The 13,922-nt window shown below is 42.8% G+C and overlaps 1 protein-coding gene across 1 annotated transcript in view; it reads left to right on the top strand.

Moving 5' to 3' along the window:
* Nucleotides 1-13,922, top strand: part of klar (klarsicht) — a 441,086-nt gene that overhangs the window by 411,972 nt on the left and 15,192 nt on the right. Inside the window, exon 19 of the mRNA XM_080265346.1 lies at nucleotides 1,233-1,432. Within this exon, the coding sequence (XP_080121472.1) occupies nucleotides 1,233-1,432 (200 nt within the window). The remainder of the gene's footprint in view (nucleotides 1-1,232; nucleotides 1,433-13,922) is intronic.

Below are 13,922 nucleotides of genomic sequence, written 5' to 3'. Positions count from 1 at the left end.
AGTAGCAGTTGTGATACGATTGTGATGGTGAAATGATTGCGATTGATTCTTTGGGCTTGGGAAGGAATGCGTACGTCATGGAGGTTATAAATAGTTCCGTGAAGACCTTTGGTTGGGTTGAATTCGGGTTGTATTGATGGTTTTGCTTCTGCGTTGTTTAGGTGGTGTGTGCGCAGTTTATTATTTATTTATTTATACGGTTTTGCATTCGGTATTATGACGCTTGTGATTTTTCTTTCCTTCAGTACTGGCTCGAAAGCTGAACGGAAAATTATATGTGTATATGAATGACAGGTGACAGTCTCTTCACTCGTTGTTCATGTACTTCTTGTGCTCGGTAGCTTACTTGTACGAATAACGAAACAACGAAAATGGCGAGAAATGAATAAACATTGATAAAAGTGAGGGGGAGAAAAATCTCGCCATGCCTCCCTACAACCGCCTGCGGTTGGTGGACGAAGGATATGAGAGCGACTACTCCAGGAGGAAGTTTTATCCCATCCTCTGCCGTAAGTTGCTGAGGAAAGTCACGTTGCCAAGTTTCACCTTTTTACAGCTTAGCAATCCAGCCTTTTATGTTATAACATGATTTACATACGGTTTTAAATAGTTACGTGCTGTTACATAGTTTTAAATATAAGTTAATATTTGCCTTTGAGATTTCGTTGCTTCTAGAGGTCATTTTTCTGTGGTGTGCATTTAGTATGAGTCATCCCTTGAAGAGGTGGAGGGTACGTTTTCTGTGTTGGTCGATGCTAGTTTTCTCCAAGACAGGGATAGCTAACGTAGGTTGTAATGCCTCCCGACTGTGCCCATATTGAGACCGTTGCTTACTCTCACGCTGAGAATGTTGCTTACCTTCTACCCCTTATTGTGAATGTTGTTTACCTTGTGCTTGAATGTAACCGCATGTGTGACTTTACACTTATCTGAGTGTTGTATATAGTGCTTGATTATGAAGTTACTTTGTTGAAAATTATATTATCAAATTGTTTTTAAAAAACAGGATTACAAAAAATGGCAAGTTACATTAACATCATTTTCTAAAGGTAGATTGTGAAGCTTCTTTCTGTTCATGTAGTCCCATTTCTTTTTATCATCCCACCAATTTATTATATTGTTTAGTGTAGTAATTATTAAGTGCTTTGTATAATCTGTGACCTAGAAAGTAATGTGACGTTTTCCTTTTTACTTTGAAGCAGCAATGTTAAAATCACTGTGTGTTTGTGCAGGTATCGTGCAGCGATGGGAGGTGCTGCAGGCCCAGGCGGTGGAGAGGCAGCGGCACAGCGGACAGACGCGGGAGTTGCAGCGGCAGGTGAAGGCCCTACGCCAGGCCCTCGAGGCACTCACGGACAGGGCCACGCTACTCGCCCAGCCCGCGGACCTGGACAGCCATGAACACCTGTCGCACAAGCTGGAGGAGGCCAAGGTAGGGGACAATCTTGCTGACTTCTGGCCTTTGGTTCCTTCTTTCTCGCATTAAAAAAAAAATAAAACGATTGCAGGTGTCTTTGTTCTTGCTTTCATTTATTACTTTATTTGGGTTTTATTTAGGGCGGCGTTAGGAAAGACTGGTATATTTAACGCATAGATTGTGGGATTTTGGCTGGTGCGTCTATGATTTAATGTATTTTTGTTGTGACACGGTAATTGTTAATGGTATGGAGTATGTTGATGTCTTGCAGAAGTGTATTGGTGTAATGTAGTGGGTTAATAGGGGAGGGCCGTGTAATGAAGTGGAGTTGCAGGGTAGTGTATTGTAGTGTAGTTTCGTGAGATGAAGGGGGAGTATAGTGTAATAGTGTGAGGTGTTGGGGGTGTAGTGTAGTGTGAAGTTGGAGTGGGGAGGTTAGAGTAGGGAAGGGGGTAAGTGGGGTAGTTGAGAGAAGAGGCGCATTTAGTGAGTGTAGTTAAGTAGGAGTGGGCGGGACCGACTGATGAAAGGATGTTGCACAAGCGGAGAGAGAGAGAGAGAGAGAGGAAATACGCAGTGCAACAGTGACAGGAAGGAGTAAATTATGGGAATGAAGTGGAGTGCGACATACGGAGTGGATTGGAAAAGAGGCGACAGTTGAGCAGAGTGTGGATGAGGGAGGCCAGAGTGGATTTGGGAGTGGATGAGGAATTAGGGAGTTAGTGGAAAGTTAGCGGAAGATTGTCTCTAGTTTTATTTTTCTTTAATGAGGTTGGTTAGAAGTTAGTGGAGAATTGTCTAGGTTTTTGGGAATGAGGTTTGTTAAGAAAATGAGACCATAGTTAAGGTAAAAGACAAAATAAGTTAATAGATAAATAAATAAAGGAAAAGCCAAACGGGTTGTAGTGACAGTTCGACAGGAAGGGTCAGGTGAGGTGAGGCGGAAGGAAGAAGCCGTGGAGGTGGGGTTTAGTGAGCGGGGCAGGGTGAAACGGGGTGGAAAGGTGGGACACGGGGCAGTTGGGGATGGGGCGAAGTGGTAGGAAAAGGTTAGTAAGGCGGATCGGGGTTGAGTGGTTGATACGGGGCGGTAATAGTCGAGGCGAAGTAATTGAAATAGTCACTGAGATGGACCGGGGTGAATTTAAAAAAAAAAAAAAAAAAAAAAAGTGGGACAGACCTGGGGCGATGATGTGACAGGCATGGGAGGGTGGTGAGGGGTGGGACGACGGGGCGGGTTAGAGGAGCGGTAACAAAACTTAATTTGACCTCATTCATCTAACCTAACCTAGCCTCACCTGACCACAAAATTGACACAGCATGGTTCAGGACAGGGTGATGGAGCCAGGATGAGATAGGTCAGAGGCTGAATATATACATAAACGTGAGCATCAGTTATGTATAGGAGTGCTTTTTAATAGTTTTATCGGCACTACAACAGTTCTTAGATTCTGAACAAGCTCGCTATAATTAACCTACGGAGGCGTTCTGGAATAAATTGGCCAAGATCCTTTATGAATGTGACCCAGGATAGATGGTGAGAAGCGCTGATGGGGGGGAGGGGAGGGATAACTCGAGGAAGGATAGGGTGGTGGGATGAGGATGCAACAGTTTAGGAAGGAGGAGATGGAGGGTGAGTCTCGAGGGAGGGGGGACGGAGCGAGACATAAAAAGCCCCATAGGTACAGTAGGTGCAAGAAGGGAGAAACACGGGGGCGAGGGGTCAGGAAAAATGTGAGACGGAGCAGAACGGTAAAATTTAGCGTTGGTCGTTGGGTAGGGGATTGAAAAGCGACAATTGGAGGGCAGTGAAAACCAGTATGTGGGCAGGAGGAAATTGAGAAGCGATGGGCAGTGAAAACCAATATGTGAGCAGTAGAACTAATATGAGGAGGGCAATGAAATCCACTTGGGAAAGGAGGAGGAAAACGTGGAGTCAAGGCGATGGAAGAGCAACAAAATGAAGGACGGTCAAAAGGGAACACTGGATGAAGCAAGGAATGAGGGAAAAAGGACGAGGAAGGGTTCTGACACAACGACAAAACAGGGAAAGAAATTAAGTGGGTGTAAGTTTGGCGGGCATGGCGGGTGGGTGGATCTGGAAAAAAAATAGGACAAGAACTGGAAAAACACGGAGGAAAGGGGGAGGAGGGGGGGAGAGATGGGTATTGGTGTGAGTGGCCGGTGGGGAGGGGGGGGGGATCTCAGCAGCGAAAAAGAACACAGGATAAGACAAGGAAGGGAAAATCTTCAGGCATTAGGAGAGGCGGACGGAGGCTGGAAAAGAAAAAGGGTGTGGGCGTCGGTGTGGGGTTCTTGGCATCGGAGCGTGCAGTACACCTTATGTGGTAATTATACACCTGCGGCGCCCACCATTTTCTACTACCTAGTCCAGTTTATCGGCGTGACAGCTGGTCGTGGCCACGCGAACCCGGGACCGTATTCACAAAGGATCTTACCCCCGTCTTCGTAATCCCTTCAGTACGGCAATTGCTTCTTAAACTTTATTCATGCAACATCCAAACGATTTTATGCAACGTGGGAATGATCGTGCTTAATGAATTGGTTATTGATGGGTGTACGGTATCTAACATGTCCATTTCGAGGTGTTGTCTTTGCTAAATAAAATCGCCTTACATTAGCAGCAATGGAATTTAAAATGAGTCGTCGGAGTGAAGTGGTTAACCCAATAATTCCGATCCTCTTTTATTGGTTTACTATTTCAGCCTGCCTGCCTTTTTTTTTTTTTTTTTTTTTTTTTTTTTTTTTTTTTTAAGGAAGAAATCTGCCGTTACGAAAGGTTCCAGTACAGTACATAATATCCTCTCTATTTCGAGAAGTTCCTCGTAACATGAATAAAATGATTTGGGAACAGCAAGAATGTAACAGAAAAAATATCAGCAGATTGAAAGGGGTTAAAACTATAATCGGAAAGGGGAAGGCAAGTCCAGATTTTTACTTATATATGTGGGGTGCCTAATGAAGGGGTTGTGTACCTGGCAGTCCAAATTACAGAATGCTGTCAGGTATGATGTATAAAGAAGACAGGTAGGATGTTTTTGGCCCAGTCCTTCAGAAGTTGACGAAGAGTTAGAGGCTTGCATTCCTTTTTAAGCTTTAATTTCCTGAGTAAAGTGGCGCATTTTCTTAGTTAATTCTTGCTACCGCCAGACGATTTTATTCAGCTTGGGAAAAAATACGTGCCAGGAAAGGGGTTCATGAGGACTGTATCGAAAAAATCGGAATGAAGTATAAAAGGGTGACTATTAACCAGTTCTTAAAATATCATCATCGCAATCGCAGGGAATTGATAGATATAATTTTGCTTTGTATTTTTCACATGTTCTCTTTAATATGCTTGGAAAGTGATTTTTAGCTGCATCGGGGAAAATAAAAACATACGTAAATTTAACTTAGGCTCAAGAAAGTTTGTGAATATGACGGCCGATCACCAGGACCTCTGCATCCCCCTCCCCCCCGTCCCCTCTGATTGTGTGAGGAGGGATTTCTCTCTCTCTCTCTTTCTCTCTCTCAGCTTTTCATCGTTTCAACCCCTTCCTGTTTTTATATTTTTAAAACTTCTTAGTCTGTATCTCTGTCTCTCTATCTGTCTACCTGTCTATCTATCTGTCTGTCTGTCACTTTCTACATCTGCTTTTCGTCATTTCATCCCCCCTCCTGTATACAGTATTTTTCTTTTTTTTTCCTCCAGTGCCCCCATGTGAATCCCTGGTCACGTGTGTGTGTGTGTGTGTGTGTAGGTGTGTGTGTGTGTGTGTGTGTGTGTGTGTATGTGTGTGTGTGTGTGTGTGTGTGTTGCCCGGTGTAGCGTGTGGTCTTAAGGCAGCCTCAAATCCCGCCACAACACCACACGCCGGCGGATCGGGTTTGCGGCAGCCACCGATCCTTTACCACTCGCCCGGCTGGGTATTGGAAGGATGGGGAGGATATTTAACCTGTGTGTGTGTGTGTGTGTGTGTGTGTGTGTGTGTGTGTGTGTGACGTTTTTTTCTGTGTTCCCCTCACCACCCCCGCCTCCCTTCCATCTCACCCCACCTATTTCTTTGCCTCCCCTCTCCAGGCCTATTTCTTTGCCCTGTCGTACTCTTTAATGCTTAGTAGAGGTAAACTGTCACTACACATAAACTACAAAATCTACAACAGCCATTTTCACAGTATATACTTTCCTGGCTCTGCCCCTCCGCCCACCAACACATCAGCCCATCCCGCCCACTCCTTTGCTCACTACGCCCATTACTTCACCCCCCTTTGACGGCCTCGTAGCTCGACGTAGATCATTCTGTCGATATACACGTTAGATTACATTTTACGGTATTCTTGTTTTCGATAGACGATTTTATTTCGCTTGTGGAAGAGGTTTTGGAATGAAAGGAGTATAAAATATCTGTATTAAGCCTTTTGGTACTATTTATTTATTTACTTGTTTGTTATTGTATGTCTGTCATGGGGGTGATGATTGTGGCTCCATGTGTCTGTATCACTGTGGAAAAAGCGATTGGCTAGGATTGTGTGAAATTTGAAATGATATTTGAGGAACATACGAGAAAAAGTTACAAAATTTTGAGTTCGAAGGTCAAAGGTCAGGATCATGAAAAACAAGAAAGTGGTGATGATGCTTTGGCCTTTTTTTTTTTTTTTTTTTTTTTTTTTTTTTTACCACTAGATTATATAAAGTGAAGTGGATAAGTAGTGTTTAGATGAGGAGTTAGAGAGGGTGAGGCTTGTTAGGTATATGTGTGGCTAGGAATGTGGATGAAGAGTATGGATGACGTAGTTGGATGTGGCAGGTTTGTTGGGGTGTGGGTGAGGTGCGTGAAGTTTACTGGTGGGTGAAAGAAGTGGATGAGTGAGGAGGAAGGTGGATATTGCAGACTGGTTAGGAGGGTGAGTGGAGGAGGTGAAGTGAGGACGGTAGGGAGGAGGGTAATGGAGGTCGTGGATGAGTAGGAGCGTTAAGGAGATGGATGAGGAAGAATATTAGGCAGGTGGACGTGTTAGGGAGGTGAATGGTTGTGGTTGTTGTAGATGAGTAATGTCGCTATAGGTGGATGAAACAGGTGGATGATGACAGGTGATACACGCTAATTAGGCAGTTTGATATTTCAGGTAGATAAATTAAGCTCATCAGTAGAAGGGTGTCATTTTCACGATATTCTTGCTTCCTTCAGACGATTTTATTCATCTGGTATTGAGTGAAAAGGTTAGAACGAATCCCTATGAACCCCTCCAGTGAAATGGCACCTTTATCTCTTATCTGCCTTTAATACTAGACGATTTCGCTTATCTCTGGAAGGACGCCTGGTAGTGAAGGGGTTCGGAGGTGGATGATGCAGGTGGATGTTAGTAGCAGGGAGGGTGGGGCTGGAATGCTATCAGGCAGCTGGCTAATCTCCAAATGTGTCGAGACTTGGCCACCTCCCAACCTGACATGCTAGCTTCAAATGTCATCTCATATTTGCAGAGAGTGTGATGGAGGGAGTGACATTGAGTGAGTGGATAGTTCGGTGAGTGTGCGTTAATGAGTGGATGGTTCATTGAGTAAGTTTGTGGGTGGATCAGAGGGAGTGCAGAAAGAGTAAGTGTATGAAGGGCTGAGTATGTAAGTAAATAGATTAGTGAATGTATGAGTGACTTCAGTGTGAGTGAGTAGTTGAGTGAGTGAAGAGATGAGTGTGATGGTGAGTGAGTAAGAGGTGAATGAGTGAATGTAGGAGGGGTGAGAGAGACTGTGAGGGGTATAGAGTTGTAGATAGGAAGTGTGATGAACTGAAGGTGAGACAGAGGGAGGGGAGGATAGGGGTGAGAGGTATGTGGCGGCGGTGTGGGAGGAATATTGGGTTTCCTGTGTGTGTGTGTGTGTGTGTGTGTGTGAATGTTTGCTTGTATTTTCTCATTTGTTTGTAAGATATAGATGTCTTGTTTAGTGTGTAGTGGTAATAATAATAATAATAATAAACTTAAATAAACCAGTATATGCAAATGTCTCTGATAAAACAAGACAACATGAAGATTAAACCAAGACCAAACACTGATAAAATGGCAATAAATAAATCACTGGGAGACACAGGTGTTTGAAGTGAACGAGAGAGAGAGAGAGAGAGAGAGAGAGAGAGCAAGAAAAGTCAGAAAGAAGAGATGATTAATCGGATGAACAAAACATTAGGAAGGAAATTGTGTAAAGAATTGACTGGAAAAAACAAAACGAGTGAGAGAGAAGGAAAGAAGGAAAAGTTACAGACCAGAGCAAGTAGGAAATAAAATATGAGAAAGTAAGAAGGAAGACTAATTAAGAGGAAAGAAAAGGAAAGGAAAGGAAGAAAGGAGAAGAAAAAGTATAAGCCATTGAAAGACACGCTTACAGTGATTAAAGGAGCCTGTTTTTAATCATCCTAGCAATTTCGCCTCGCCCACCACACCTACCACCATCGCCACCACAACTACCACAATCGCCACCACAACTGCCACCACCATTACCACAAAGTGAATATTACCACCACACGTACACCTACAAATAATAATATCACTACTACTACAACCACTATCACCACCACCACCATCACTACAACAATCAAAGTCCACATTACCACTACACATTATTACCATCATCTGTTATTGCCATAGTTTGAATTACTATCATTAAGCTTTCATTACTATCGCTATTATTACGAGAGAGAGAGAGAGAGAGAGAGAGAGAGAGAGAGAGAGAGAGAGAGCGAGAGCGTGGTATAGAGACTTCAAGCTGCGTGGGACGTTGTTGTGATATGGAGAGAAGGTAGGGAGGTGTGGAGGGAAGGTAGGGAGGTGTGGAAGGAAGGTAGGGAGTTGTGGAGGGAAGGTAGGGAGGTGTGGAAGAAAGGCAGGGAGGTGTGGAGGCGAGGTAGGGAAGATACGAAGATGTGGAGAGAAGGTAGGGAGATGTGGAGGCAAGGTAGGGAAGTGTGGAGGCAAGGTTAGAACGATAGGGAGGTGTGCGGGATGGAAGATTTTTTTGTGTTAATATAAAGGAAAGATTTGTATGCATATATGTTCTCGTTGAGGCATACACTAGGCAGTCCTGTCCCATCCTCTCAGACTGTAACAAAGACGCTCACCCACACATGTCACCGCTTGGGCACTAATACCGACCCATATATTCCTAATTAAACTGTGTGTGTGTGTGTGTGTGTGTGTGTGTGTGTGTGTGTGTGTGTGTGTGTGTGTGTGTGTGTGTGTGTGTGTGTGAAAAATCGTGAAAACCGTCCGAAACCCTTCCCTGTCGCTGTCGTGATTGATTTCGTGATCTGGTCAGAAGTCCACGTCATTATCACTTGACCGTAATTTGATAAGTAAAGTTAGTAAAGCATAAATAAAGGACAAATAATAATGATTCAATAAAACATGAGGGAGAGAGAGAGAGAGAGAGAGAGAGAGAGAGAGAGAGGTGACTAATATATCTGCGGTGAGGGGGGGCAGGGGGGCGTCTCCACGGGAGCTCCTGTCTTGGTAACGATGCTAGATTTACACCCTACCTTCCCTCCACTCCTCCATCTCTCCCTCCACCTGCCTACAGCCTTCCATCCACCCCTCCACCCTTCTATCTACCCTCTACACCCCTCCATCTGACCCCTCCATTCCTCCATCCTTCTTCACCTCATCCCATCTTATCTACTTTCCTCCACCCTTTCTTACATTCCCTCCACCTTTTCCTACATTCTCTCCACTCTTACCTTCCGTATTCTCTTGCCTACCATTCCTTTACCCTCCTTTCATCCGCACTTCAACTTATTCCATTATCACCCTACCCTCCACTCCATCCATCCTTTCCCTTCCTCCATCTTCTCCATCTATCCTTCCCTCTCCTCCTCCACCATTCATCCTTCCCATTCCTCTTCCATCCACCCTTCCCTTTCCTCCCCCATCTCCAGCTTCCTTCCCTTTCTTCCATCTATCCTTCCGTTTCCTCCCTCCCCATCAATCCTTCCCTCTACTCCCACTCCATCAATCCTTCTCTTTCCTCCCACTCCTTCATCAGTCCCTCCCACCCCCTCCATTCTCCCCACCTCCCTCTCCCCATGCTCATCCTCCCTCTAGTCTTCCTCACGATAATGTTCCTCATTTTCCTCCCCTTCATCTCCCTCCTCAGTCTTCTCTCCTTCCTCCTCCTTCCCTCCCTTCCTCCCTCCCTCTGATGCATAATACCTTCTAAGATTCCCCATTCTCTCTCTCTCTCTCTCTCTCTCTCTCTCTAAGTGGCCAGGTATAAGCAGGTATTAAAAGACGATGCTAGTCACGAAGAAGTGTTATGGGAAAGAAGTCACAGCAGCTTGTTATTCTGCCTCTGAGCTACCTGAAACAAGCTCCAATAGGACGAAAATTTGGCCAAGTTAAGGTGAAAGAAGTATAGTTCATCTGGCGGTAACAAAACACTGTAAATAATAATTTAAAAAAAAGTTGAGAAAAAATCGAAAAAAAAAAACATGGAAAAAATCGTGACACCGAGGAGGCAATATATGTACATCAGAATTACCCTTTTTATATATTTAATTTTGTACATAATTTTGGTAGAAACTGGCAATGTAAATCTGAAGTGGGTACAGTAAGTGTGTTTGTACAGTCATTACAAAGTGCATGATTTTAAAACGATGTAATAGCAAGGCGTGGATGGAGATAACTGAATTCCTGTAACCTGTTTGGCTCTACAGGTGTTGTCGGAAGTTATTTATTTTCTCACCTGTTCAACCTGATGATGTATTCTGTATTTATTTATTTATTTGCAGTCAGTGTTTATAGTTTAAGGAAGGACTTTCTACTAGAGGGTTAGATAAAACTTTAATTCATCCCCTCTTTAAAAATGGTTCCCCGTAATTAAGATAGATGAAATCGAGTGGAGATGACAAGACTAAACCAGTGAATTGCGTTACCTGATTCATGGCTTAAAATTGGTTATCTTTTTTACATTTTCATTTACGTTTATAGTTAGTTACCATTATTTTTCGTGTTTATTTACTGGGATATTCAGTAAAATGCGGTTTATCTTTCCTTGCCTGTAATATTAACCTCATTAGTACGAGACTGTCTTTTGCATTATACTGTCGCTGTCACTAGATGAGATGATTTAAATTTGGGTTAATCTCGCAGTGAAAGGGTTAACCGGTTCATTACCAGACGTCTTTCTCAACGCCTTCAATTCAGCGACTTGCTTTCCCACACTTTTTTCTTACCTCCAGATTACTTTATTTTACTTTTATCCAGATGGGGAATTATGTGCTTTATTGAAAGGGTTAATAAAAGCTATATCAAACTCCTCCTGTACGGAAAATAAAGATGTGTAAAGCTGGGAGCAACGAGAGTAAATTATAGAATGCGTCGTGGGAGTGAAGGGGTGAAGCTGAGGAATATAGTTGGTAGCAAGGAAAAAAAAATTGTAGTTCGGTTTAAATTTCGACTGGAATGTAAGCAGGACATTGGTTGGTAGATCAGATTATTAGCAATTGGTATCCACAGATTAATTGGTATCCAGAAATACAGTAATTGGTATCCAGATATAATTGGTATCCACAGATTAATTGGTATCCAGAAATACGGTAATTGGTATCCAGATATAATTGGTGTCCACAGATTAATTGTTATCCAGAGATGTGACTTGCAACAGGTTCCGTGGATGTCTGAAAACCAAAAGAATGGCCTTGACCAGCATCCAACAATTTCACTCCGATTTACAGTAACGTTATTGCCCCCTGTTATTGCTACTATCAGACAGTTTTCTTATGCGTTGGCGAGACCACTTCTTCGTGACTAGCCTATTCAAATGTAAATCCCATCCTACAACTCAGCATTCAAGATAGATGGCAGTTTTAAAGAAGCGTAGTGAAGGGATGGCTAGAGACGCGTGACTGGAGACTTGAGGGTAGAATTTCATCCCCTCGTCTGGTTGCGCCGTCGGGGGATTATTTTGTTAAGTGAATCCTGGGGTGGGTTATGAAGGGAGGGGGGGGTAGAGTAGGGGGCTGGGGGGGACCGCAGGGGGGCTTGTACTCCTTAATGGCACAAAGCACGCACACCGCCTCACCCACACACCACCTTCTCTTAGTTTATCTTTATTTATTTTTATTATTTACATCATTATTTACACTCCTTCATCTTTCATACGTTCCTTAATTATTGACTCATTTGCAGCATATTCTTTTGAAGATTTTTGTTTACATGCCAGACCTCATACTTTTTTTACATATGCGCATTCTTCTTCTCCTCATACTTTTAAGGATTTTTTTCAGCACCCAAGCTCTACTGTCTGATACTGCTAGGGATTTTTTTTTTTTTTTAATTAATTACAGGTATCCTCTTCTCTTCCTCAGAGTGTGGGATTTTTTTTCTTTTTTCCCTCATCTTTTCCGCCTGCTGTTTGGGATATTTTAAAATTTTGCCTTCTGTTTACCATTTTCTTTTGATTTATAACCTTCGCTTGCCCTTTTCTTTCTGCCAGACTTCCTCGTATGCCCATTTTTTTCCATAGTTTATAAGTTGCTGATTCTGTAAAGTTAAATGTTTGTCTTTTTTTTCTTCTTCATAAACCCGTATTTATATATATTTTTTCTGTAATCCTTTCTTTAGCGTTTTAAAAATGTGTCTCTACTTCTGTGTCGTTGTATATAGCCCCCTTTTTTTATTTTTTATTTTTTTATGAGCTTCTTGACGTAGTTGTTATTAATCACTCTCTGCTTAAAAAGGTCTTATTCTCATCCCAACATGGCTGACTGCCCAGTTTTTTGCGCAAGATTTTCCTATGCCTTTTGTTTAGTTTTGTCACCTCCCCCCCTCTTTTTTTTTTTGTGCACTGAAGAGTTTGTATTTTCTGACACTAATTTTTTCATGGTCTTTTTTTGCGTAAGATTTTTTCATTTACCTTTTGATTAGTTTTCGCTAGACATTTTTTTTATGCTAATTTTTTTCATAGACGTTTCCTTTGGCTACGATTTCATGGCTGTATCTTACCCCTGCTATATGGGCATCGGTCATTACGTAGACCCTTGCCATCATCATCTTTGCATCATTCATCATCTTCATTGCTACCATTATCACCCTCCTCTTTACACTTGCCTCCATCGTCTTAACACTATTATAATCTTTACACATAACTTCCCGTACATCCGCTTTCGTCTTCAAACTCCCATCATCATCATCATCATCATCACACCCACTATTACTTACACCCCAGTTACCATCAGTACCACAATATTCACTTCAACAGCCATCATCTTCACAATTACCATCATCATCATCACTTTCACCCCAGTCATCTTTCCCTCCACCATCTCTTCACACTATCCTTCCGTCATGTGGAATCAGTGTCTGCCATGCCTCATCCATCCCTGCCATTACCATCCCGTGCCCTGCCATCTTCATATTACATCATTTACATACACTGTTTCATCTTTCATAACCACCTCATCACTGCCAACCCCAGTGTACAGTCCTTCTACACACACTTTGCCAGTCCTTCACACTCTCACTCTTCACACGCTTATATATTTATGTATTTACGCATACTGTAGGCTCTTTAGTGTGAGGATTATGCAGTATGTAATTCACTTTCGTTGTACTGAATACCTATTACATTTCCAGTGCATAAAAAGTACGTACTGAGTGCTAATCAGTACATTACACATACACTTACGGTTTATTTATACAGTGACCTTCCTTATACGTATTCAGTGCACAAATACACAGAGCTACATGAATATACAGCCAGTTTTTAATGTAATTTCATTTTATGTATCAACACATGTATGCACGTACGGAACACTGTATATATTACAGTATACGTGCCTTCTTTCCCACTGGCTTGTACTGTGCACGTAAAGTTTCAATTTTTCTGTACACACACACACACACACACACACACACACACACACACACACACACATACACACTCTCTCTCTCTCTCTCTCTCTCTCAGTGAAGTAAGTGGCGTGGAACTCAGTGGGAGGGACTGGTGAGAAGAGGTGGATGTGGGATTAGTTCCATCAATACAATTACTATTATTTTACCTTTATGTGATTTTTTTTATTTTCGTCCTTAACAGAGACCTCATACTGAAGGGGTAAAACCTCAAACTCAGACCTCTCCCTCCCTCTTTTTTTTTCCTACCTCTAGTGATTTTTAGTCATCTTAAAGGAGACGGTTTGTTGTGAAAAAGGGTTGGTTAGACAGGAGGTGAAGATGGAGATATGTGATGAGTGGTGTGGAGCTTCATTGAGATGATGATGAGTCGTGAGTGGGGAGGCTGGATGAAGAGGTTGAGTTAAAGTGATGGGTTATTTAGCTGTGTGTGTGTGTGTTGAGGACAGGTAAATAAAATACCGTACTGGAGAGTGGCTCGTGAGTGAGGATGCTGGGTAAAGAGGCTGAGTAGTGAGGATGGTATGTGTATGTGATGAGGACAGGAGCCGGGGAGCATCCTTTAGCCTGGAGGGAGCAGTGGGCTCGTCTCGTGCTGGGATGATAA

The sequence above is a fragment of the Coenobita brevimanus genome, chromosome 14 (genome assembly GCF_032717465.1).
Source record: "Coenobita brevimanus isolate Jiangsu-jjx chromosome 14, ASM3271746v2, whole genome shotgun sequence".
Classification (NCBI taxonomy): domain Eukaryota; kingdom Metazoa; phylum Arthropoda; class Malacostraca; order Decapoda; family Coenobitidae; genus Coenobita; species Coenobita brevimanus.
The sequence above is the reverse complement of the archived record's forward strand: the minus strand, read 5'-3'. Positions and strand labels throughout refer to the sequence as shown.